This window comes from Macrobrachium rosenbergii, chromosome 25 (genome assembly GCF_040412425.1).
Source record: "Macrobrachium rosenbergii isolate ZJJX-2024 chromosome 25, ASM4041242v1, whole genome shotgun sequence".
In the NCBI taxonomy this organism is placed as follows: Eukaryota; Metazoa; Arthropoda; class Malacostraca; order Decapoda; family Palaemonidae; genus Macrobrachium; species Macrobrachium rosenbergii.
In genome coordinates, this window is record NC_089765.1 from 19,727,420 (window position 1) to 19,753,234 (window position 25,815).

The 25,815-nt window shown below is 34.8% G+C and overlaps 1 protein-coding gene across 1 annotated transcript in view; it reads right to left on the reverse strand.

Annotated features, from left to right (window-relative positions):
* Positions 1-1,274: 1,274 nt before the first annotated feature.
* LOC136852190 (uncharacterized) overlaps positions 1,275-25,815 on the reverse strand; it is a 30,107-nt gene continuing 5,566 nt past the window's right edge. Inside the window, exons 4-18 of the mRNA XM_067126636.1 lie at positions 22,926-23,768; positions 14,880-14,966; positions 14,497-14,601; positions 13,019-13,172; positions 11,026-11,160; positions 10,412-10,653; positions 9,718-9,832; positions 9,424-9,560; positions 7,783-7,925; positions 7,325-7,497; positions 7,021-7,126; positions 6,687-6,866; positions 5,244-5,356; positions 4,852-5,000; positions 1,275-3,754 (exon numbers count right to left, since the gene is read on the reverse strand). Of these exons, the coding sequence (XP_066982737.1) occupies positions 2,615-3,754; positions 4,852-5,000; positions 5,244-5,356; positions 6,687-6,866; positions 7,021-7,126; positions 7,325-7,497; positions 7,783-7,925; positions 9,424-9,560; positions 9,718-9,832; positions 10,412-10,653; positions 11,026-11,160; positions 13,019-13,172; positions 14,497-14,601; positions 14,880-14,966; positions 22,926-23,768 (3,822 nt within the window). The 3' untranslated portion in view covers positions 1,275-2,614. The remainder of the gene's footprint in view (positions 3,755-4,851; positions 5,001-5,243; positions 5,357-6,686; positions 6,867-7,020; positions 7,127-7,324; positions 7,498-7,782; positions 7,926-9,423; positions 9,561-9,717; positions 9,833-10,411; positions 10,654-11,025; positions 11,161-13,018; positions 13,173-14,496; positions 14,602-14,879; positions 14,967-22,925; positions 23,769-25,815) is intronic.

Below are 25,815 nucleotides of genomic sequence, written 5' to 3' on the forward strand. Positions count from 1 at the left end.
TTTTGCATGTACAGTATATGCAAACATGAAATGATCATGGGGAATTAGTGTATTTTGGGACAGTGCTAGGTATGCCATTTCCTGATGTAATTTATCCAAATGGGGCTCCGATGGTAGAGAAAGCTTACATTGTGTCCATTTGTTAGTATATTGCCATTTCTTCATAAATTTAATATTTTTTAGATATATTTAATTATTGTTTTATCTGCTTTCATGAGGTATGCCTCCCTCTAGGTGAGTTACAGTTTGTTAGGTACTTATGATTTTAAGGAAACAACTTTTCACAATATGAGCAATTCAACTGGACGGTAAAGTTGCTAGGACCATCTTTTATAGGGTTTATTAATAAAATACTGTATGATAGAACTTAATACTAGTTAATTCATTAATCTGTTGATTTTTAGTTCTTTAAGGGGATCAGGTTATGTCCAAGGCTTATCATTGTCGGCTAAATTTAGTTTTGTCATTTTCAATTAATGTCATATACTTACTCTTACAGGAACAGGATCATATATGATATCCATCAAGCAACTGTGTTTTCCTATTGTTCTGTTTATCTGTAACTATTTTATCTTGGTAAGCAAGAGTGCAATCGGCATTTCCTACAAATTTGTTAGCCATCAAGGAAGCAGGACCGAGATAAAATCAACTGCTCTAAGTAAGTGTATCTCAGAGCAATAGTTTTGTAACAACTTTTGAAAACATATTTAACTTGAAGCTTGAAGTTTCATAGCAAAATTGTACATCTTATACCTGTATTTTGTTGAAGTTAATCTTCCCTAAAAACTTGAAGGGATCTTTTCTTCCAGTTTAAAACCCAAATAATTTCTGGATGTTACAATGCAATTGTAAGTATTGCTGTTGCAACCCAGTCAAGGCAATAAATTCCTTTTGTAATCCTGAGATAATACCTTTTGTTCTAAACCATAGTTTAAACAGATTAAAATAAATTGACATTTAACTGGGAATGTTTAATTCCATGCATTATGATGCAACTTGCAAATTATGATTAGAATTTTCTAAAAGTTTTAGCATTTATAGCATTTGGTAACACTTGCAATTTTCTAAAAGTTTTAGCATGTATAGTGTTTGGTAACACTTGCATGTAAGTTTACCAAAACAGTTGTAGCTATGAAGTAACTAACTATAAATTAGAAGTGGTTGTTGAATTTTTAAACATCTCAACAACACTGAAGCACTATTAGTTTGCAATTAAGTATGTAGTCAACTGAAAAGATGAAAGTTTCATTTGAATGGAAATTTAAACTAAAGCAGTAAAGTTAATATTTATTTCAAAATAACTATCCTCAGATACATTACACTTTTTTATATAAACTTCTTGGATATATTTTCTTCAACAACATAACCAGGGATTTCCATTAATTTCTCTAAAAGGATGAAAAGGGCAATAATTGACATTTATTAAAAGAAGGCAACTGCTACTCTCACAGTGTGTGTAAATGAACCTCCTAGTAAATCATTGCAATATAACCCTATCTCTTCCTAAGGCATTACCTACTACAATTATACTTCACAAAGCTTTAGGCCTGTCACCAAGTTTTCCAACAATAAGCATCAACAGTTACTTTTATATTTACAGAAGTACACATGCACTGCCTTAACCTGAGATAATGACTTGGCAGTAACAAGAGGTCCATTTTTTGTCTTACGTCATTAAATGTACTGGGCAATTATGAGAATATAATCTGCACATTGTTGCACTACAGTGCAGCATTTAATCTGCAGTTAAAACCTGTTAAAATGCACTCGAAATATTTCAAGACAAGAAACCAAGCAGGTAATCAAAGTAATCCACTTTGCAACTACCTTAATATTCAGGAAAGGATTTGGTCTACTTGAGCAATTTAGCAATAGGATAAAAATGCCACTGGACAACCAAGAAGGAACAACGAAATATAATATTACTAGTATAGTACAAACAAATACCACAAAAGCTGGAAGGCAAATCTATACAACAGCTGATTCCTCTCAAGTTCAGTGTGTATTTAACCTTCACTAAAATAAAAAGTTGGCAATACTAATACGAGACATTTATGACACTGTAAGGCCTATAGTAAAATTCTTTTGACAAAAATATCGCAATCTTATACATTTACAAGTACAGTTCACACACAGCCATCTAGTTTATCAAACAGTGGGATTGTCCTTTTTAGGGAAATAACATACAGATGATCACATTAATGGATATTCAATTTTGAGATGTTTCCCCAAGAACCTAAGAAGCTGAATCTCTACTAGAGAAAAAGGTTAACCACAATGTCTATCATGACGTAATGCAGTAAGAAACTACTGTACTTGAAAATTATCATGGATTAGAAAGGTGAATCAGATTCTTTCCCTCCACAACAAAGAATACAGAGGCATGAAAAGTTCAAAGAACAGACTTGCACTACAGCCAGTGATTAAACTAACAAAATTCAACTAGGACTAGTGAAGTCTCCTTTATTTCCCTAATTTTCAATATTCCCTGAATAATCTATGCACAATATTATTTTTTACAAGATAGGTTTTTTTTCAGTTATGAAAGGACAGCACTGAAGTCAACCAACAACAGGTTATGGGTCGATATTTACACAGCAGTACTTTAGTTGCACTAAAAAATATCCTTGTCAACAGGTAAGAATTTCCTGCAGTTCTCTGAACCACAAAGACAAGGTTTCAATAAATGTGAAGAACGAACACTTGGTTTGTGACTTTCCTCATTCCTTACTGAATCTATACAACCATCTAATCTTAGCGTCGTCTTGGACTGCAAAACCTCATCATCGTCTACAAGTGAAGAGGTGCTTTTTTTCATGCTATTATTACCAGCAGCAACCTTTTGATTTTCATCATCTGCTGATCCAGCCACTTTTCTTTCATTTACAGGTACTGGAAACTCCTCTTTCACTATTACAGTGCTGCTGTAGTCATAGCACAGCTCCTCTCCGGGTAAAATGTCCTGAATTGCAAAAAGAGCAGCATGAGGAAACATGCTGTTTATACGGACAGGTACTACAACCAGGTTTGGGTTACATGAATGGTTGATGTAACGGCCTATGTTTCCAACAACAGTTGGATCAATGATCGTAAAGCAAGGTCCTGCAGTAGTTTTCAAGAAATGTTCTTTTAGGACAAGAATATAATTTGAATCCTCATTACTTTGCTGGGAGAATCTAATATGTGCTTCCTCAACACTTATGTATTCTCCTGCATATTCACAGACGAAAGAATTCTTGGGGATAAAACATGATGACACAACACCATGACCTTTGCCAGAAAGCTGCAGAATTTTCAATCCAGTAACTGGACCGCGCTGCATTACACGACTGGGGCAGTCATCACTACAGTCGCACCAATCATTACATTCAAAAACTGGTTTTTTGTAGTAAGTTTCTTTAAGTTTCCCTTCTTTGTATGGGAATCCTTGCTGCAAAAAACATTGGCAACTCTCAAAACAAATTTTACCACACTTACAACCTTGGATGTAATCACCGTATGAAGTGTGTGGTATGCTGGCACCAGGAAATGAAGTAACAACATACACAAGGCCACTTTGAACATGTTCATAATCATCTTCCCCATGCACAGCAGCAACACCATCCTTACAAGGGGAAGTAAACTGACTCTCTGAAGCAGAACCAGATTCTGACTTTAATCTCTTTGACTGTGGTTCCACTGGCCCTGGTTCTTCACCCATATCAGTTTCTTGAGACATTTTTGATTTCACTAAAATAGCACTGTCTTCCATTTTTCAAAGTTTCTCACTAAAATAATAGTCTTCGGTTTTCAAAGTTTCTCACTAAAATAGCAGTCTTCCATTTACAAACATGTATCAATGCAAGTCAGCAATTTTCAATCTAGCTTTCACCTCAATACTAACAATCACATTTTCATAGTTGCTAAAATAACGAAGCAATCTTCAATTTCAATATACTTGTCACAAACTTCATTAAAATAATATTTCTACACTCACATGAATGCTCCTCAGAATTAAAAGTTTCTCCATACTGTCAGTCAAAGCTGCAAAGAACAGTAATATCAAGTTGGTTTAAAAACATAGAAAAGTTTTGAAATGCAGAACACTAAGTTTCAACCTAATATTTTGTGCAAAATACATCAAACACCAAACAGAATAAAAAATGTACATTATTTCATAAATACAAACACAAAGCACTGTGCTGAAATAATCAGTGTCATCAAACTTTTCACATTTCACTCAACATAATATACACATAGCAGTAAAAATAAACAGGTTGTTAAAGACAAAAACTTTTCTTTTGTTTCAAGATTCTTCAATTTTTAATGTTTTATCCTTACACAAATCTGTGTCACTATATTAATTACTGCAAAACTTCTCCATTGTACAGAGGAGATAAAAAAAAATCTGATGTTTTGTATACCAGATTTTTATACAAAATACCCTCAGTAAAGACATCTACAATACCATATTTCAGATCCTTTGTAAAAACATCCACTATACCACATTTCAAGTCTTTTATAACTCTTGCATTAATGGATGAAAAAATGTGGAAAATAACTTTCAAAGCCTCAAATCTCCTTTTTCAGTACTGTAATTTGTTTCTCAATCCAATTCCTAAACCATACTGCCTTGAAACATTACCAATATTTGTATCTTTAATTTTATATGTTGCAATTTTTCTGTCATTTTCAACCATTTCAGCTTGAGACACATAGTGAAAATTTCTAAGACTAATGCTTTCCCATAATTAACTATGATGTATTCTAAATACTTTTGTGACAACATGCTTCAGAATTCTCAAGAGAATCAAGACACAGGCTAAAGGTAGGCGGGGGCCCAATGACAAGGACTATAGATGCTTCACTCACATCGAACGTTGGTGGCTTATGAGAAAAATGAATGCCAGACAGCTCTGTATATGAAATGAATCCAGAGAGATTAAAGGCCTGTAAAATGGCGTAGGTGGATAGGGCCGAAGCCACATGCACCACTGGAGCAGCTGAACTTGAAGGCAAAGCTGAACCAATAACCAAGGGTGCAAATGCAGGGAGTGGCTCAAGATACCACCAAGAGCCAAAGACAAAACATTCGATGCTCCCTCAAGGATAAGGAGGCCTAGACAAACCCATTGTGACATGCAGAAGGAAAAAGAGGAGGAGCTTGCATGAGGGCCTATGGCAGGTGAATAGCAGGACCCCAAGTAACGGGATCAGTCCCACTGTAAGGAAAGGCGGGGGCAGGCGGCAGAGCAGGGACTCACTTATGATACTCATCACATTTATAGGGTCTGGCAAGATGGAATGGCCAACAACACGAGTAGCAGAAAAGACAGCGATGTCTGGATGCAACACAGTTCCTGAGTACATGGGCAAACTTTTGAGTCAGAGGCATAAAAATACATCATCACTATCAGTAAGGAGTGTCCTGGAAGATGAAAGCATGGGCCAATGGATAAGACCTCGAGGTTACAGATTTATACATACCACCATTTGTGAAAAAATTTGTTGGTTTTATGTTGTGGGGTTTGAATAAAGAATGAAGTAATTGCTCTGAAGGGGCTCATATTATATAAAAGAGCCAAAAGGTGAGTATATATTTGAAACGAGGAACTTCTGCTGAGCTAATGCTGTTCACTCTTTACCTGCATGAGGTCACTGTGAATTAGAGAAATATAAATAAAAAGCTTAACAATTACAAGTGGGTTTTTTTTACATGATCTACAGTATTTTAATTATGAAGTAAAAGGGCACCATCTTTTTAATACAGATGCTATTGGCTTTATTGTAAAAATTGGTTTTTCAGATGGAATCTGCTGCTGCTTCAAATTATATTCAATGTCTTGGTGAATTTTCTGGAACTGAAGATGAGAAGTATACGAAAATATTTAAAAAGGATAGGAAATTATCACAGGGTTTTAAATATGTATGACGGACAGGAAAATACCACAAGGTGCTACCGATAAATATCAAAATATAATCAATTACCATACTAATACAAAAAAAGATGTGGTTTGGATCCTTGGCAATGTCAACATCACAGGCTTTTTGAGGTGGTGTTAAATAGCACATTTTCAAAGGCATGCTGTTGCCAGAAAGATTTTAAAAAGAATACCAAAACCAATTTGGCAAACTAGTACTTTCCATTTTACTTTCAAAGCCAGGAGGAAAATAAACAAATTTACAAAGATAAAAGTTTTAACAGAGTTCTTTAGCTAAAAAAAGTCAAGATTTAACCTATATTGTGCCCAACCTACACATAAAACCAAATAAACTAGGCTTACTACAGTTCTACATGAACTATATACCATACAACTGGATACTGACTCCAGACTATTTTCAATATCTTTACATCAAATAAACCCAAAATAATGACAGAGTTCACCATTTACACTATCTCAGTACAGAGTCAATAACCTGGTCAGAAAATGTACTGTATTCCCTTCTCATAACAATAACAGTAAAAGAATACCGACTGAATGCTTCTTCACATCATAATTTTCAATAACAATGTATTTACATGTCACAAAAAGAGAAAAAAACAAAAGAAACTTTCCAAAATAAATTTTGGAGTACAAAAAAAAGAAAAGAAAAAAGAAAAGGGTCTTGTATACTTTCAAACATTTACAGTTAATATATTACCCTAAGTTACTTCAACCAGGTCTTGTACAGTCTGAAACAAAGTTTCATATCTCACCTTAAGTTACTTCAACCACTTCTGTGGGAGGCTATCAGCCACAGCTTTCAGAACAGACTGGACAGATGACTGGACCGAAGATTTTGTTGAAGAAGGTAAACACTTATAAGCACCATAACCCAGGAGACCATAAAATGACACTTTCAGAGTAAATTTAAGAACTCGCGTGCTCAAACTAGTTGGGGGGATCCTACACAAAGGAAGAAAGAAAAATGATGTGATTAAAATTCAGGATTTACATGGAAATTTGACCAATGCAACTTATTTTTGTAAAATCTCCCAAATATTGTACAAAATAGAGACGTCATTCAAGGAACAATTTGTGTAACTGTAAAAGGACTCACATCATAATTGGAGGGATATCGTCATCTGTGACTTTGCCCCATCGTTCAACAATACCAGGAACATGTCCTATGCCTACTACGCCAACCACAATGCGGGGAGCAATTCCTACAAATGTAAAAACATAATTATAAATTTATATCATGATTTATATTATATCCTTATATTTAACTATGACCTGTGTACTCATCTTAAACATTACTTGTTTAAAAAATGTGATTTGTTTTCAGTTCTCTCTACACTAAATCTATTATCCAACATGAAGAAAGTTGGTGCAAGCCCATCGCATACTGGGGTAAGACATACCTGAAGGTGACATAGGATTAGGAACTGGTTGTGCTGCTGCTTGGAGAGAACGGCATAAGTATATATCGCGCTCTTTGACAAAAACTTCGCTGATAGCAGGAAACTGTCCAGTCATCTCGGCCAGCATCTCCTCAATAAAATCACGCTGCTTGCACTTTTCTACCTCTTCTTTGCTATGAACAAAGGCAATTCAATTTTACACTATAAAAATAAAGACATACTATTGTAACCATAAACTCAAATGTGAAGCTGTGGTTAACAAGCATTACTCTTCCACTGAAGTATGAAAAATTAAGATACCTGTCTCAGATAAACACTAAAACATCCATAGAATACTATGGAATAAAGCAACTAAAATACTCATAAATCTACTTCAAAAATCACAAAACCAATACACTACACTTATATAGCAATCATTTCAGATCAATGTAATACTGTACACAGATTATACAACAAACCTGATAGGTTCTTTGGACGTAAGAATATGCCAAGTAAGTTTAATTTTGTGCCACAATGATAAAGATGCCAAGGCACGGGAAAGAGTGACTTGAATGGGTCGGTCACCGAACTGAATCAAACACCCTGGAGCCGAGCGTCTTGCCTGTAAATTTGATATATATTGTTGATTGTAGAAACCATACAATACCATGGCAACAAAAACATAACATAAAATGAAGTCTCTGATGTCAAAATATCTTTGTCTTTTTCTGTTTAAATACTGAATTAATCCACACTTCCTTGAAGAAGGATTAGTGTATAAAATTTAGGGAGTAAACCACTCTCTGGGACTCTCAGGGTCATTCAGCACTGTTTTTTAAAAAATAAACTGATGAGATAACATGATAGAAAAGAGGAACACTTGGGAAGTTGCTTTATGAAACTTATGTTAATGAATTACTTAAAAACACAAATTAAGACAAATCTGTGCATTAATCCTATATCAATACAGACAGTCCCCGGTTTAAGACGGGTCCGGCTTACAACGTTCCAAGGTTACAACGCTTTTCAAATATACTCATCAGAAATTATTTCCCGGCTTACGACGGATGTTCCGGGGTTACGATGTGTTGTACGCCGATCCGACGGAAGAAATATGGCTCCAAAATGGCAGAATAATAAAAATTTGGAGGCATTTTTGATGAAAAACTCAATAAAAATGCAGTTTACATCGACACCCAATGCATTAAAAGTAAGGTTTTCTTAGGGTTTTTGACGATTTTCGGTTTACGACGTGGCGTAAATACGGAACCCCCGTCGTAAACCAGGGAATGCCTGTACTTACATTTTTCTTCAGCTCTAAAACTGCATTAAACAAATTCTGAATAGGTATCCAGGTCTAAACATACACATAAATATAATTTCTTAGCTACAAGCCTTTTATTATGAATACCCATATTCCAACCCAAAATTTCTTCCTTTACAAACAACACTTCATATTCTCTTTTTTTCCACCTTGCTTTCCACCATCTCCTAACAACTGTTTCAAAATGATTTTCTGAGTTGAATGACCCATAGGTTGCAGCATTTGGTCTTTGGCCAAATTTTATATTCCAATGACTAACAAATGACACAAACTCAAAATACTACTGGTCAAGCAACTGCAATAGGATTAAACTAAAACATTAAACATATACTATGACTAATGAATGTCACAGAAAGTAAAGTACTTTATAATATTTGTTTCTAATGCAAATATAAATTGAAAAATGAACATAAAAACTACGATTAAACTAAACAATAAAATGAGTAATACAACCAATGAATGTCGTAAAAAGTAAAGCACTTTACAATACGCTTCTAAAGCAAATGCAAATTAAAAAATGAACTTCAAAACCAAGATTAAACTAAATAAAATGTGTACTATATAACTTGTGAATGTCACAGAAAGTAAAGGACTTTACTATACCTGTCTCTAAAGCAAATATAAAATAAAAAAATGAAAATAAAAACTATGATTAAACTAAATAATAAAATGTGTAATATGATAATGAATGTAACAGGAAATAAAATACTTTACAATACAGTTTCTAAAGCAAATGCAAATTAAAAAATTAACTTAAAAACTAGTTCAGAATCATGCACATTACACAGCAAAATACCTCTGCAAATGCTGTGCGGAACTCGCCACCTGGTGCCATACCCAGCTGTTTAGTGATGTGTGCAGAAACTGAAAGCAGCAACAAATAAAGAATACCTTGGACCTTTCCATGCTGCCGCAATATCATCTGGACCTTCCCTATGAAATAGGAATGAAGAAATCAATTAGTATAAACCATTAACCTTTCTTCATATTTCTTTCTTTCTTCCTTCTAAATATGGAAAAAGGAATCATTTATTTAAAGCACGCCATCATACCTTGCAACTCATATCCAATAAGGTAATGCAACACTTACTAAAGTCAAGGCTCCTAGATTCTTCTAGAATGGTCTCTTCGTCCAACTGGAGTATAGCAGTTCGAGCCTTACAAAGTTCCACAACAACGATGTCTGGTTTCACAGCCCTAATAGTCTACAAGAGACATAAGAAATCAATACAATAGGAACGGTTACCAACCTAAATTTATACTTTTATAGGTTGAAATTAAAATTAATTACACATTCTTGGCATATAATAATAGATATGAAATTAAAATTAAATACATTCTCAACATATAACTATTACAAACTACTACTAAGGTAGGTGAAGGGATCTTATGTGATAAATTAATTATTTTTTGAGCGCCTAAGAATGTATTCACGCTAACCCCATGCTATGATGGAACTTTTTAAATTTTTTTATTAACAGCACTGAATCCAATTAAACAGTAAATCCCAATCAATATCCATCAAGTTACCTATTTCAAGTATAAATTTAAAGACATGAAACTAGAAATACTAGGTTGCCAAACGTGCCTAAATCAAACAAATTCAAAAAGGAACAAGGCTTCATGTTATTCTGTAAAAAAAAACCCTCAAAACAAGAGTTTCTTCAATATCAGTTACATCTGAGCTTGACCAGTACCACTTTTACCAAGAAGAGAGAAGATATGTACAGGCAAAAGGTAATTAATTATTACAGCCAATTCAAAACCAAGCCATATCAACTTACATTGGCCACATCGTCTTGACTTTCACGTGAGAAGTGAGCTGTGCCTACTAAAAAGACTGAACTTCCCTGTGGAGTGTCCAGTCTCACAACTGTTTCTGGTAACTCAATCGAAGCAGGGATCCTGTTTGTTGGAGCAGCCAATGCAGGAGCATCTGAAGGCGCAACAGGGGCCTCTATTGAAACCTCTGTGCTATCGTCTTCGTCATTGTCTTCAATATCACTCTCGCAACCAGAGGGTGTAGCTGTGAAACAAACAAACTGGATTCAAGGAAAGTCATAACCGGGAGAAACTGACTGAAATAAAACCTACCATTCAATGAAAGCCTAAAGTATCGGGTAATATTTCTATTCCAAATGCAATGAAATCAATAGAGATTAAGAACCTACATTTTTTGGACTAAACTACTGGTTCTCTTTGCTTATCAAGGCATTTATACATTATAACAAAAAGCCTTCCATATCACTAGGGTCCAGTGAAATTCACTATCACTTGACTTACTACTCCTTTCATACCGCTTACCACCAGACTGTTATGTTCATACTGCTGGGCATATAGTCATTTGGATTATCCTCCATTTCCTATTTCAACTGTGAAACACAAGGCACATATATACCTTCTTTAATGGGTGCCTGAGTGACTTGTATATTCATCTTAACAGCAACCTCTGAGACAGGTTCAGCAACACAGGGCTCCTCACAGGCTGGTGCATCAGACTGCTTTTGTTCCACAGGGGCATCTTGACCATTTACTGAAAATAAACATCGAAGCTACTTAAGATGCATGATGCATGCTAAACAGAAGGTTGCAACTCCAGCACGCAGATATAACTATAAACTCTCAGTACCATAAAATGAGGTTCATCTGAATTTAGTCAAGAGCATCCCCAAGTAACTGAAACACTGTTAAAATACATGATACAAATAAAAGGTTATTAAATTCAGACTAATAACAGAAAACAATACTGTAAAAAGGAGCATGTTTCTTTACTGTTCACACAAAAGAAAAATTAAAACTTTAAAAACTTGGCAGCTAATAAAAACTTGTCAACATTACTCAAAATCAACCAACCTATGATGAAAATGCTCAAAGATCACCTACAAACAAAACTTTTCATTTCAGTAATACAAATGAAAAACCTAAAAATACAGCAACAAATCTCAAAACAGCAATAATTTAACATTTGGTGTTCACATACTGTATTATCTATAAAATTAAGTTAATCTACCAAGTTAAAAATCCTAAGTCTAATAAAGCTAGCATGACGGATTTAATATTTAGTACAGTACATTTATTATGTCTGTATCCTATCTAGTAAATTACAGCTTCTTGAAAACTGCATTGGAAAAAAGGAAAATGTCACGTTGTGATTAATTTCTTTAAAGGACCTTTCCTCAGGTCTTGTCATTTATGTTGGCTGAAATCAAGGGTTACATTAAATTTTTCACTGTAGATTTTAAATCTGCTTTCTACACAATGGAACTAGGTCATGTGGAGAAATTCATTACATCTTTATGGCTTAAACAAGTGTGACCAATTCAAAGATATGGTAGTCATTTTTATGTGAATACAATTTACCTGTCTGCCTTGACATAAGTTGATTCCTGTTTTCTTTCTGCTAATTTTGCTTCCAGTATAAAGTAACCCCCCGTATTCTTAAAACCCCTCTAAAAACACTTAGAATTGCCTATTTTGATAGTTTAAACACAAAAAAATCCTCTAAAAATGCTTATATCTGAGTATTTTAACAGTTTTATCACAAAGTGCATTTAGTCATGAAAATGATACGAAAATACAGTAATTAGTGAGTATTTCTCTGTGAAAAATACCGCGAATGGGTGAATTTTCTGCGAATACTGGTAGATACAATCCACAGAGAAATCCGCGAATACGTGAGTCCGCGAATAGTGAGACCGCGAATACGGGAGGTTTACTGTAGTTGATTTCTAAGTTGTATAGTTACAGAGCTGTGACATTGTCCACATATGTTTATTTCAGTCTGGAATAACCTAAAGGTAATATCAGGCAGCAACCTTCACATGTAATGCTATTTGGCAATTTTTGTACAGGAGCGAAACGAAGCAATCAGTCATTCCTGAAGCCAGAAACAATCTACATGAATGGTGGTGCATTTGTGCACTTCAAAAAGATGACCTATTATCATGCTGACAGAAATAGATAATATTCTTTGTCCAATTTGGGATCATCACATTACAAAAGGTGTAAACCCTTTGGTATAAAGATCTCTGAACTGAAGAAACTTTGCATCAAATTTTCTTGAGTATCCTTTTGCTTCTAATCCTCAAGCTACTGCAATGTAATTTCTCAACATTAGGTTGATTACAATCTCTCATTTTTATCTAACTGCTACCTTTGTCTCCCACACAACTCTTTATCCATACCCTTTCTATTCCCTCTATAAAGTAGTACTGCTGTTTGGTACCATTTACATCCTTCTGTTCTTAATATAGAATGATAGCCTGTAAAATGGACTGCCAAAATAAGTCACTGTAACACAGGATATGTTTTTTTTTTTTGTATAAGCAAATATGTATATTGAAAATAGTTCTGTTAGTGAAGAACATCATTAATCACGTGTATCATCATACCTTTATTTGCCAGTGGGAATTTCATTGATGCTTCCACTACCATTTCACTATCACTTAACACTAAATCGTCATCATCAATTTCTCCCTCCTCATCTTCTTCGTCTTCTTCATATCCTCCATCTTCAATTTTATCATTTTTCACTTCTGGTGGAGCCTTTAAAAACAAAATAACAATTAAAAAACAAAAAGGGAAAACTTAATTCATATTCCAATAAGATGAAAGGGGACCAATTTGGATATGTCAGAGATATATACAGCAATAAAATGAAATTGGCCACATAATTAAAAAGATGAAGAGATATATCCTTATAATACTTATAAGTGATCTAACTAAGCAATGTAACTAACATTCAGCTACAATTTGCTCATGTGCATCAATGAATTCAATGTGTCTGTGATATGTTACTGTCTCTGTGTGGTAGTAAAAGGCATGATTTTTAAAACAAATTAATCAGCAACCTACTAACTGTAATGTTAAACAATGGGCCTGCCAAAGTTGCTTTAAAAACCAGGAAGATCATTATCAACTGTTCTTTACATAAACTGTGTAGACAAACAGCGTAATAATATGTGTAAATATAAAGTTATAAGAATCCAAATCTCTGGCAAACTGGTTTTGTAGAAAATCAAAGTGTGATTGTCATATGAATGACAAAGACGGGAAAAAGGAAACATATGGCTTATTGGTTAGTAGTGCCTGGAATAGACTGAAAATGATCCTGATGAGATAAGACGTCCTCATATGATATGATTTAACCGCCTTGTTTCAAAGAATGTATTCAAAACCTTAGCAATATTTGAACAGATGAAATTGAGGAAAATTTTTAACTGTACTGAAACCAAATTTAATTTTTTAATGCAAACTCATTGCTTATTAGAGTCCTTTTTCATGAGTATTAAATTATATGACACCAAAGTCCATCTTGAAAAGAAAAGAAAATGGCAGTCAGGTAGCAGTAAGGCACATTTCGGCAGACCTCATGGCCTCAAGCACCTGAAACATCCTCATTCATGATGGCTGATCTATGAGAAATGAATGAAGCTACACGTCATAAAGGAGGATTATACATGACGAATCTGAACAATTTTTTTTAAATGTCACAATTTTTATTCCAAACCCATTACAGACATTGTCAACTCGAGAATGACTTCCATTTGGGAGGTAACAGCACAGTATGTCCGTACTAGTTTATAAAAAGTTTCCTGAACTTCAGTACTCTACATGGTTCCAGGAGAACTCTCCTTAATATAAATCACCAACATCTGCATAATGGGTCTTGAGTGGGTACAGTACTAACCAATATTCTTTTAGAAAAATAAAAAAAAAAATTAAAAAAAAACCCTGCTCGACTAAGAATGTCACCAATCACAAATACCTTGGTACCATGTATATCCCATATGCACCCCCCTTTATTCTTACTGAGATGAAATAAACTGCATAAACTCATTCACGAATATTTCACAAATTAAGTACCTACCCTTAAAATAACTGGAGCTGCCTTCTTGTCTTCTTCCTCTTCTGTTGTATCCTCACGTTCTACCTTCTTCCTTGAATCGAGTGCGCTAGTTTTTTTCACCTCAGCCTGAAAAAATTTCGATACACTAATCATCTTCAACTTTAACAGCAAAAGAATCATTTGATTACACTGATCATCTTAAATTTTAACAGTAAAAGAATAATACTTCAGTTTCTACAATAACATTTCCTGAATTTCTTACAGCCTATATGTAATCAACACATTCACTTTCATATAACAAGTCCACTTTCTGGGGTCAAAAAACATTAATCATTGGGAAAAACTACTCAATCAATCACTCAAGGAAATCAATTATAAACCAAAGACATCAATAGTTTAATTACCTCTACTGCATCTGGAGGCACTTTCCCATCTTCCTCTTCCGCAGTATCCTCCAGGTCTTCTGATGGGACGTCGTCCTCCAGATCCACCTGCAGCATTTAATTACAATGAATGTTATATACTATATACTTCTATAACTCCAGCTTCTACAGTAACTTCACTCAACTCCTGATGTCTACTAACATGTAAGAAGCCATTGTGACAGGTATTATTTATAACGAAAGGCAACTTTTCCATGACCAAACTCTGTGCATAAATTAATATGCATAATCTAACATTAAACATCACATGTAACAGTGGGTACAACAAATAAATGAAACTAAAGTACGGAAGGAAAAAGAATGAAAACAAAACCTAAGAAATCTAAAAATTACTGTGCCAATTATAAAATTTATTCTAAATATGAAGTGCCTATATTTCCACAGCACTGTTGCACTGAACATCACCCAGACTGATCTGATGCTGAGTACCCTATTACATCACCAACTGAATGTCTGCTTTTGTGGTCTCTTGAAAATGTGTGATAATACTTACCTTCAGTATAAAGACTGCTAGGTAATGAAAAATACTGTACTTCCTAACAAAGTATATCAGATTTAGACAACTACTAGTATGAAACCACTGACATCCAGAGTTGTTACCTCCCCTAAAAATTAAAATTTTCATAGCTAAGGTTTGTTAACCTTTATGCAAGTGCAGCAACTGGATGATTTTTAACAAAACTGATAGAGAGGGGCGATCAGAGACATCGAAGATTGTTTTTCACATATATCATGTCATTAAAACCAGTGAATGTGCAAAAGCAAGCACAAGAAAGGGATGGTAAAGTCTCTGCCGGGAGCCAGCTGGTTTTTATGGTGGTTTAGGAAATTAATTTTTCATTATTTCGATCATCACTTGGGACAGGAAATTATTATAATCATCACTACGTATGCTTAGAAACAATATAAATTACAAATTAACGAATATAAATTCTCCCACTCAAATAATTTTTTACGAAATGCATGATGAAGTTGGAAACGTCTATCGAGAAAATGTGAAAATACACGAAAACACATTTCTACAGAGGAATAGTGACTACAACCAAGAAAGTGAACTTGCATGAATAATTGCAGTGTAGCTGCAAAATGTCAGTGTTTTTCAACTGTACTAGTCAAAAGTAAGAAAATTAGGACACAGTGCTTCTCTGAACCTGTGAAAACAGTATGAAAATAAAGTATACATTTCTGGAAAAAACTCCAAATACATGAAACTGCAACTCAGGGGGACATTTGCAGCACTATTTGCCTTGACGATTGACGGAACTCCAGCAGTAGGGGCCAAAGAAAGAACAAGTGTTAATACTTAAAACAAAACTACAGATGACTACCAACGTTTTGTATTTGGCAAAAGTGAAAATTAAACCTTAGCTGAAGACTGTGTTCAATACTAAGAATTTCATCCAGTTCAAATGACTATGTCACCACCATTTTCCATTCATTTAGACTTGGAAGTGAATTCACAGGGCTGCAATACAATATACAGACTTATGGGCTGCCTAACAATAATTTACTCAATTACCTCTGGAAAAATTACTCCCTTTCCCATGAATGAAAGGTAAAAATGCAACTCTTTCGAAGGATCAGTAATGGGTAAATGATCTGGCCTTCTTAACTGATACTGTATAGGCCTCAATTCATATCACACATATAATAAAGGATAGAACAGTTGACCAAACAAGTGCAAGATGTACTAAAAAAAAAAAAAAAGGGCCAAAGTAGTCAAAGCAAGTAGTGGGTACTATGAATTACTGTAAGTGAGAATAGTTAAATATAAGTTGAGTTCTGAGGCTAGAAGGAGCACCCAAAAGGTAACTAATGGATCTCCAGAACAACGAAATTTTGGAAGTACAAAAATCCATTTAAGTTTGGGATGAAACTTGCAGAAGCAGGAACACTTGCTTATAAAAATTCCTTTACATTAAAGCGTATATATTTAAGCAAACAACTTTTGCACAAGCTAATAAAAAGCCAACAAATCAAGGCTAAGGATTGTGTCCTCAAGCTTTGATTCCAATATATTGGAGGTTGACTGTCTAAAGAGTTTGGCAAAAAGATACGTTTACAGGTACAGTACTCAGCTTTCAATAAAGTGCCATAATTTCATACGATCTGGAATACATCATCTTTAAAGTTGTACAGTATATTCATGCTTCAATTTCCCTTTAATTGTCACTTAAAGATTATTCTCAGTTGCAAGTAATAATCATTACAAACCATAAAAGAATAAGTATTGTTGCTTAGTAAAGCATTTCAAAAACAAGCAATGGCAGCAAAAGTACCAAAAGCAAAATTACTTTTGATTAATAATCATTAGTGAAGCTGCAGCCGAGGTTGGAAAAGCAAAATGCTACAAGCCCAGAAAAAAGAATGCAATGGTCAAGATAACCTAACTTTACTCTTGCTTTGAATGATTTCTGTCCCTACTTACTAACATTCAATAATCTATCATTCTAATAAATAAAGGAGGTGCTGTGAGACTTGAAAATTTATTATAACTGTACTACTAATTTTGCCACGAATGGCTTCAGAAAATTCAGTCAACCATAAACTGCATCATTAAAACTACAGAGCAACACATACTCAAAGAACTGTTTTCACTGATATCTCAATATTCAACTACATAACAATAGTTAACACAAACCATTCTCATGACAACCTTCCTTTCCTCATCAGTAACAAACTAAACATATGTTGCAAATCCCTAATAAGGCCACTTTTTAATCCTAGAATAGACATACATTCTGCAGACACCTCAATTATTGTAGCCATCTGAACTCGAAAATCTTTTGACTCAAACAAACTGGCAATAACATTGCTACTAACAATAAAGAAAACTTCTAACATACCTACTGAACTCCTACTATGACATAACATTATTTTGTTAAGCAAATACCATAAAATTCTATTTTGCAATGAAGCACTTTCATAATAGACAGCTATGGTGATTCTAAGGCTCCAGCTTAAGCTGCATCTGAATCTGAAGTGAGCCAATTAAGGTAAAATGTACAATATCTTTTGACCCCAGCTCACATGCCCTAGTCATTTTAGCAAACTATATTCTTCAAGCATGTTTGCTATTCTTGGAGAATAAATATTTATTTACTGGTTCTTTTCAACTTTATATAAACATGAACAACTTTGGTTGGCTGTACTGTTGTCTTGCAATAAATTCTAAGTATATAAAGAAACCTCACTTTACTTTTACTTCAAAGTCAACCATGACTACACCAAACACCATAACACCCTCTAAGCAGCCTTGGCCAAAACAAAACTGGGGAAAATTACTTTAACGTTTAAGCAGAGGGAGTCAATTCTCACTGTACTCATAAAACCAACCGCCCATACAGAACATGTTATTAAAATTTCACAACCAGCTCAAGAGTAATACCATATATGTTCTATCTGTCCCTCCCTTGATTTCTTGTGTCTTACTCCTATATCCAAATCAAGCGCTGACTTTCAAACCAGACAATCTTTAGATTTTGAGTGTAAATCTGGTTTTACTTTATAGGGGTCACTAAAATCTATGGATACTTCCACAAGATGTGTTATCATGGAAAAAACCATAAAGAATATAAATGATTTCTCAGATTTCTAAAAGATAACCAATACCAACTAAAAGAAAATACAAGCTAGGACTGGGGCTGGTATAAGAGTATAACTGTATTTAGACGAAAACAGTAACAATTAAATGCCAATCATGTAAAAGGACCTTTAATTGTTGACTTATACTATGAGAGAGAGAGAGAGAGAGAGAGAGAGAGAGAGAGAGAGAGAGAGAGAGAGAGAGAGAGAGAGAGAGAGAGAGAGAGAGAGAATTTCATTATATGGAGGACTTTATATATATCTTAAGATCATTTACAAGTCCCTTATGTTTATGACTGTGCTATACTTCAGTTCCCAGGACTTAGGCATGCTATTTTATGTGTATTTACAAATGTGAAAGACAATCTGACAGCACACATTACCAATGAGAATCAGTATGCCAATTAATCTTATTAAAATGGTTACAGAACCATATTTTTCTGTGGAGGTTAATAATCCTTTACTCTGGTGCAATATACATGAAAAATCCTGGCATCAGGCAGGCACTTAACCCAATTCTAAGATTAAATAGGATCATCATCACCATTATGAATTGGGAGTCACTTAACCCAATTCTAAGATTAAATAGAATCATCTTTTTCATTATGAAGTTATTCAAAATTACATGCATGTGTATGACTACAGCAATAAAGTTTCCTTAGGAACTAGTTTTTCACAATGTATTTACACCCTGCAGCTGAACAACAGTTAATTTCAGAAAATGGGTGTTCACATAATGATGAGTAATGTGAGACAAAATTAAAAAAACAAAAGTAGGCATAACCAAGAATATTTTAGAACATGAGCATTTTGCATCCAGTTAATGCAAAAATGTAATAATTAATGCAATAAAGAATTATTAAAAAAAGATTCATTGGTAAAATACCATACCAAAGAACATTTCTTATGCAATAAACAACTGACATCTGAATTAATATACAGTATATTATTTGGGTGTGTACTGTGTAGTTAATAAGAGGTCAACATTAAAAGAACAAAGCCTGAACAATGAGGAATAAAACATCAAAATATTCATTCCTGCTGTCAATGAAATCAAAATAAAAAAAACTGTGAAAACCAAACTTGTGAAATCAAGCTTGTTGGTGTTCAGGTTGCATAAGCTGGTGTATGCAACTCAATGTAAGGAAAAGACAACCATAGCTCATGCACGGTATGAACATGGGCAGGATCTAAAACAAAACAAAAAATGAGAATAAATTTTAACAACCACAGTAAAATACCACTGACAATAACTCGAATGCCTATTATGAGGACATCATACAGAAATAAGAAACAGGAACACCGGTACACAGCTCCAGTCAAAGTTTGCGATTGTAGCAAGACTAGCTGAATAATGGGCAAGCTCTAATGAGTGAAGAACTTGGCTTCCCCACCACCAAGCGTAAGAAAATAGTTCACTCACCCAATGAAGCATGAAGGTAATTTACTAGTAATTCACATCAATGGGAATAACAAGTGGTCTACTCTCTATACAAGCAGTACATTATTAGTCAAATTAAAATGTATCCTGTGATACACATGAAATGACGTACACTGTACTTGACAAATTTAATGACTGACTGCTGAGGTTATTTTGCTACAATGGAATGTTTCCTCATAACCAAAACACTCATTTACATCCATATTTGCGGTGTTTGAAAGCCTGGAGACAAAAGCTCTCTAATCTAACAGACAGAAGATCAGTAGTAGCATGATGCCATGTGCCTACTTTCTGAAGGCCTGCAAAGCTCTGTTACCAACACTATACAGTACAAAAGCCCCACACTGCTTCCTTTACTGTAGGACTGCCAGTATTCAAAGTTTTATCTTAATTTACCAATTCACTTATTCTTCTAAGAGCACTTCTGGTAGGACTGCCAGTATTCAATGTTTTTTCTTCATTTACCAATTCACTTATTCCTCTAACAGCCCTTCTAAAACCTTATCATTTCTTTTCCACCTTTCATAACATGTCACAATGTGATTTTTACTACTTAGCAAAAGTTTTACATTTGAGGTCATCATCATCTTTTTAGGTACACTTACAAATGGTGTCTTCTACAGCCAACAGACACCTACAGCAATACAAGCATCCTAGTTTACACACCATAGGGGTTTGTCCTTACTTATAACAAACCTCACGAAATTACCAAAGCCTTGGTCCTTGATCTATACTAGTCCCAAAGCATAGTCATGGATCTTTCAGTTTTCAATCAGCACACTTGGGCATTCAGCAATTTGGTCCTGCCTCCTTACTTAGAATTTAAGCACATATGAATGATGGGGTTGTAATGGAACACACCAAACCTTTTTGATACCAAAATTAGTTTTTTTCAATATGAACCCTTCACTCATACACCAAGATCCGTCCTCCCTTTCTGCTGATTGTGCAACCCCATATCCAGATAGTGCAACTATGGAAATGAGTGACTGCAGGGCACCTGAAGAGCTACATGGCAAATATGCTACAGCTGATTTTCTTGTTGGTTACAGAAAAGTGCAGTGTCTGTGAATATTTGAATACTGGACTGCAAATACGAGCAGGTATGAGCGATCGGTATGTAACGGAAAAAAGTTATTTATAAAATATTCAGTATTTTATAACAAAAATAAAGGAGATACATGATGCTTTCATGAATATGGGGCAATTTTTAACACCAGTTCCTTTTGGGATGCCTAAATATGCATTTGCTGCAATAAGCTCTGGGTTTTGCTTATCTACTACGTCAAAATATTTGTCTAGTAATCAAAATACAATATGCATTTCCTGCATGAGAATATTAATGTGTTTTGTAATTCAGTTTTTTTTGTCTTATTTTCTTTACTAAATACTTGAAGCACATTTACACGAGAAGTCCTGAAAATGAATTGGACTGTTTATATAAAAAAATATTCTTTCAGGGAATACAAATCAGTCAGTTTATATTAACCAATCCTGCAGTCAGCACCTTCCTCAGACAAACTCAAGAGCCTTAAGACTCTTTCCTCACCAGGTAAGCATCTTTGCAGATCAAAGCTTCTGGCATCATTTTTGTCAAGATGACACTTCCTGTGTCATCTTGACCACACAAAAGATAGGAAATGGGTGGCGGACACTTCCTGTAAACTGATGCGTCTGAATCATTACAAGCCAAGCTGTAAATCTGGAAGTCACAGCAATTCAACTTCTTGACCAGAAGGTCATTTCAAACTCTTAATAGCAAGAATGAAAGTTCTAAACTGTGATACACCACAAAAGAAAAGGCTACAGCGTTCTGATTATGTGCATATCAGGCACTACAAGATGGACAGCTAAGTCTTGGAGGATTGGAATGCAATTGATAATCAGAATTATGAAGAAATTTATAAAGCACGCACAGGGAGTTAACCGAACAACACAGCCAGAGTATATGTTACAATCCTGAACATGAAATTTACTAAAGTCAAATTTTTATCCAATAATTTACAATGCAAGTCTGCTGCCGAAGACCAAATTCAGTTTTGTATAACAGAATGGAATTAAAAACAAAAATTCTGTTTTTTGGTAACACATACCCATAAGTTTACATTTGCCTAAGTACACATTTGAAATAAAAACATGGCTGTAATGAAGACATATTGAAACAGAGCAATGAAATATGCAATCTTCCAAGTATATGCAGAGAAAACAGAATACCTGGGCTAGCATGTGTTAATTTAGGAAAAAAAACCTTGTTAGCAGGATTAAGCTGCAACTTCAGGCCTAGCAAAGCGATACGTGACAAATTACTCGTCATGAAAAAGCTGTTGTTTCGACTACCTGTTCCTTTATGGGCTGCGCATATAGGATAAACATGTTAAGTCTCAAGATAATTCAAATCAAAATTACTCATGAAAAAAAGGAATCAATTTGTAGACAATAGCACAAAACATTATCAAAATATGGGCGCACAATTAACACGGCATCGATTCCTTGTCAGACACGGAGTGAGGTACACCACCCTAGAAGCATGATCTGTGTAGATGCCAAACCATGTGCCTGCTGCTGCTTCTTTGGAGTGTGTCTAAGGAAGCCTGGTAACTGCAGGATACACTAACACAAACTGATGGGTTTGTGATATCAACTACTGCAAACCTCCCAAGTAATTGGAAATCCTGATGTTGGTGATAAATTAGGATAATTTATGTTTACTTCTTAATCTTCATTAAGTGAAGAGTGCATATTAACTATAAAGCTCATAATAACCCTAATAGTAAGTGCCATACATATCAAACTCTAACAAAATAATAATGATCTATACAAAAACAAACACAAATCCAAATAAACAGCCTCAAACCAGCTACCTGAGAACTTGTCCATACTAATTCTCCAAAACACAAAATCTCAAGTGGAAAAAAAAGCAACTGTTAATAGCATCTTTCCAAAGGGCTACAAAACTCTAAGAATTACAATTTCACACAAACCTTGATTTCTGGTATGATAATGGGTGTGGTTAGTGGGGTGCTGTGTTTAATTGGACATCCAGCTAACTCTTTGGTAAATGTTTTATTAAGTGCCATTGTTGGTGTTTCAGGCATTAGGCAAGGCTCCTGGCCATCAGCAGAGTCAAGGTCTGGATCAGTCCAAGTACTTGCCTTGACTCTCCCAGGTACTGTTGCAACTGTTTCAACTTCTATCTTTGAGATGTGATCCTGTTTTGGGCTACCAGTAACATCTTGAATTTTCTGCATACTTGTGGAAACTTCCGTTACAATCGGCTTTTCTTCTTTCTTACCTGGCTTTTGATCATGTGCTTGTATGCGAACACTGTCACCAAAGGTAGTGCCAACTTTGTTACCTCTCATCTCTGCAGTGGCCTTACCAGACTCCAAAACATCAGCTATAAACTCTTCCACATCTGTCAGTGTAGTTACACTCGGTTTTTTGCCAGGACTTTCCTTTGGTTGACTTACACCCTTAGGGGCTTCTCCCAGACTCTTGGGCTCACCCATGGTGAGAAGAGACTTTTTGACAGCAAGAGATGGGACAAGAGGTACGTGAGTTGGGCTCATAGGTTGTGCCTCTATACTATCAATAATGCCAGTGGGTGCAGGCCCTATGGAGTCAGATTTTTTAGTGTTGGATTCATAATCTATAAGACTTAGAGTTGGAGCTTCAATCTGGGTGTGATCTGTACGGGCACTCTCACCCTTCTCCATGACCAACAGTGAAGATGAGGATGAGGATGCAGTACTGGCAGTTTCAGACTCAGGTGTGTCAGCATCTTCATCCTCTTCACATTCCATGACATTTCCTACCACCGTCTGCTTTGATATGCACCAAGGAAATATAATTGAAAATAAAACTGCAGGCACATAACACTATAAATAAACCAAACTAGTATCAATGTATGGGTAAGAAACTGGTTTTTCTGACTACACAATAGTGGGCACCAGTGGAGCCAAAAACAAAGACTTAAGTTCACAAGGGGCAACTAAGTTTCAATAGGATCAAAAAGTTTCAACTAAGTATTGAGTTCACTGGGGGAAACTAAGCTTTAATAGGATCAAAACTGTTTCAACTAAGTATTGTAACTAAATAATCTTACAAACATTATATCACTCAACAAAACAGGAATTCAAGGCTTGAAGGTATACAGCATCAAATATCTGAACTGATATATCAAAATTATTTGTTTAAAATGAGCAAAACCTACCATTTTCCTAACCAAAACACTTGACTCAAGTCTTAACAATATAACATACGGAGGACACATTCTGCCAAAGGATTAAAAGGATTACATCAGTCACTTATGAGCTGATCACAAATACCTGGCTTACCAGGTAGATTGCAGTTAATTTTATCTTTTACTTTTCACTTGCATCTCTTTCCAACTTCTTATCTAACAATAAAACCCTTCAGGAAAGACTGTGAACTTTTAGAAATAGAATTCCGTGCTCTCATCAAATTCCTTTATAGTGAACACGTGGTAAGGAAGGTCAAGCATTCAACTGGACCTCAACCAGCTAAGTATAAGTCTCTATGCATTCATGATTTCCTTAACTGCTTTAATCTTACTGGACAAGTGGAATATTAAGGAGAGTGTTTTATTAATAAAAGCAATTATTACTTTCTGATCTTTCTTCTTTCCCTTCTAGGGTTCTGCTCACATCTGAACTGTGCAGGAAACAGCTGTTATGACAATTTATTACTATATACCTAAAACTATCATCACATCCATACATTCTATCGTAAAATGGACTTGGAACAAGTACACAGCATTTTTTATAAATAAGTCCATCTTCAAGATCTGAAAGAGCAGAAAAAAATAAATAAATAAATAAAAAGGATATTTTTAGAAGACTATCAAGCACACATTGACCAAGGGTCAAGTCACCAAAATCATGGCCATCTGAAAAAGTCAATTTTTAGTAAGAACTATCAAACAGGAGTCATGATGCGAACTGAAGACCAAAGTTTCGTGATCAATAAGGAAGACCATGTGATTTGAGATAGTCATGACAAGGTTTGAACTCCTAAATCTCTATCTTGTAAACATGTAAAATAAAATATTATGGGGTGGCCAACTTTCGTCTGCAATCACTGTTCTGTCCTATGGAATGACCTCATTTAAAAAGTTTTTTCCAAAGTGGCAGCAAAGTTATTTTCAACCAAGTAAAAGATGTTCAGCAACAGTCCCTCTGTCTACTGTAGAGCACAGAAAGCTGGCAGCCACACAGTAATTACAAGTACGCATGTACGACCAATCTCGTATTCGTTTTCCGTAGTTTAAATATTCACTGAATGAATATTGCTTTCTCAACAGAGCTGAACAGATCTTACAATTGGTACAACCACCACTGAATTTTGGCACAAGTTATCAACAGCTTCTGGAGACCCCATTACATTGTGTTTCCAACGCTTTCCCTTTTCAGTATTATTGTAATACTTTTTATACCTCCACACTTCTTGTCTTACAAATTACCTGCAATCTGTTTAGACCTCTTCCAATTCTCAAAGTTCCCCTTTTTGTAAACAGATCCCTGAAGTCAAAATTTTGTGTTTGTAATATATACAGTATTGAAGATTCCCTCATGAAATGAAAAACTCAAATGTTCTTAATGTAAAACCTATAATATGATACTCCTTTGACAAAAGAAACTTGAAAAGGTATAGGAAAAATATAGCTGCATACCATTCAAATCCTTGAATTACTGTCATCATAAGGAACATAACACTAGTACGACTATAGTAAAAACAATCAACTCATTACAACCATAACAGAAAATGAACACTAAATTTATATAAACCTAAACAATCTGCACTCAGAGAGCTAAGAATACCTTAACATCTCCTAACACTAAATTCTGACAC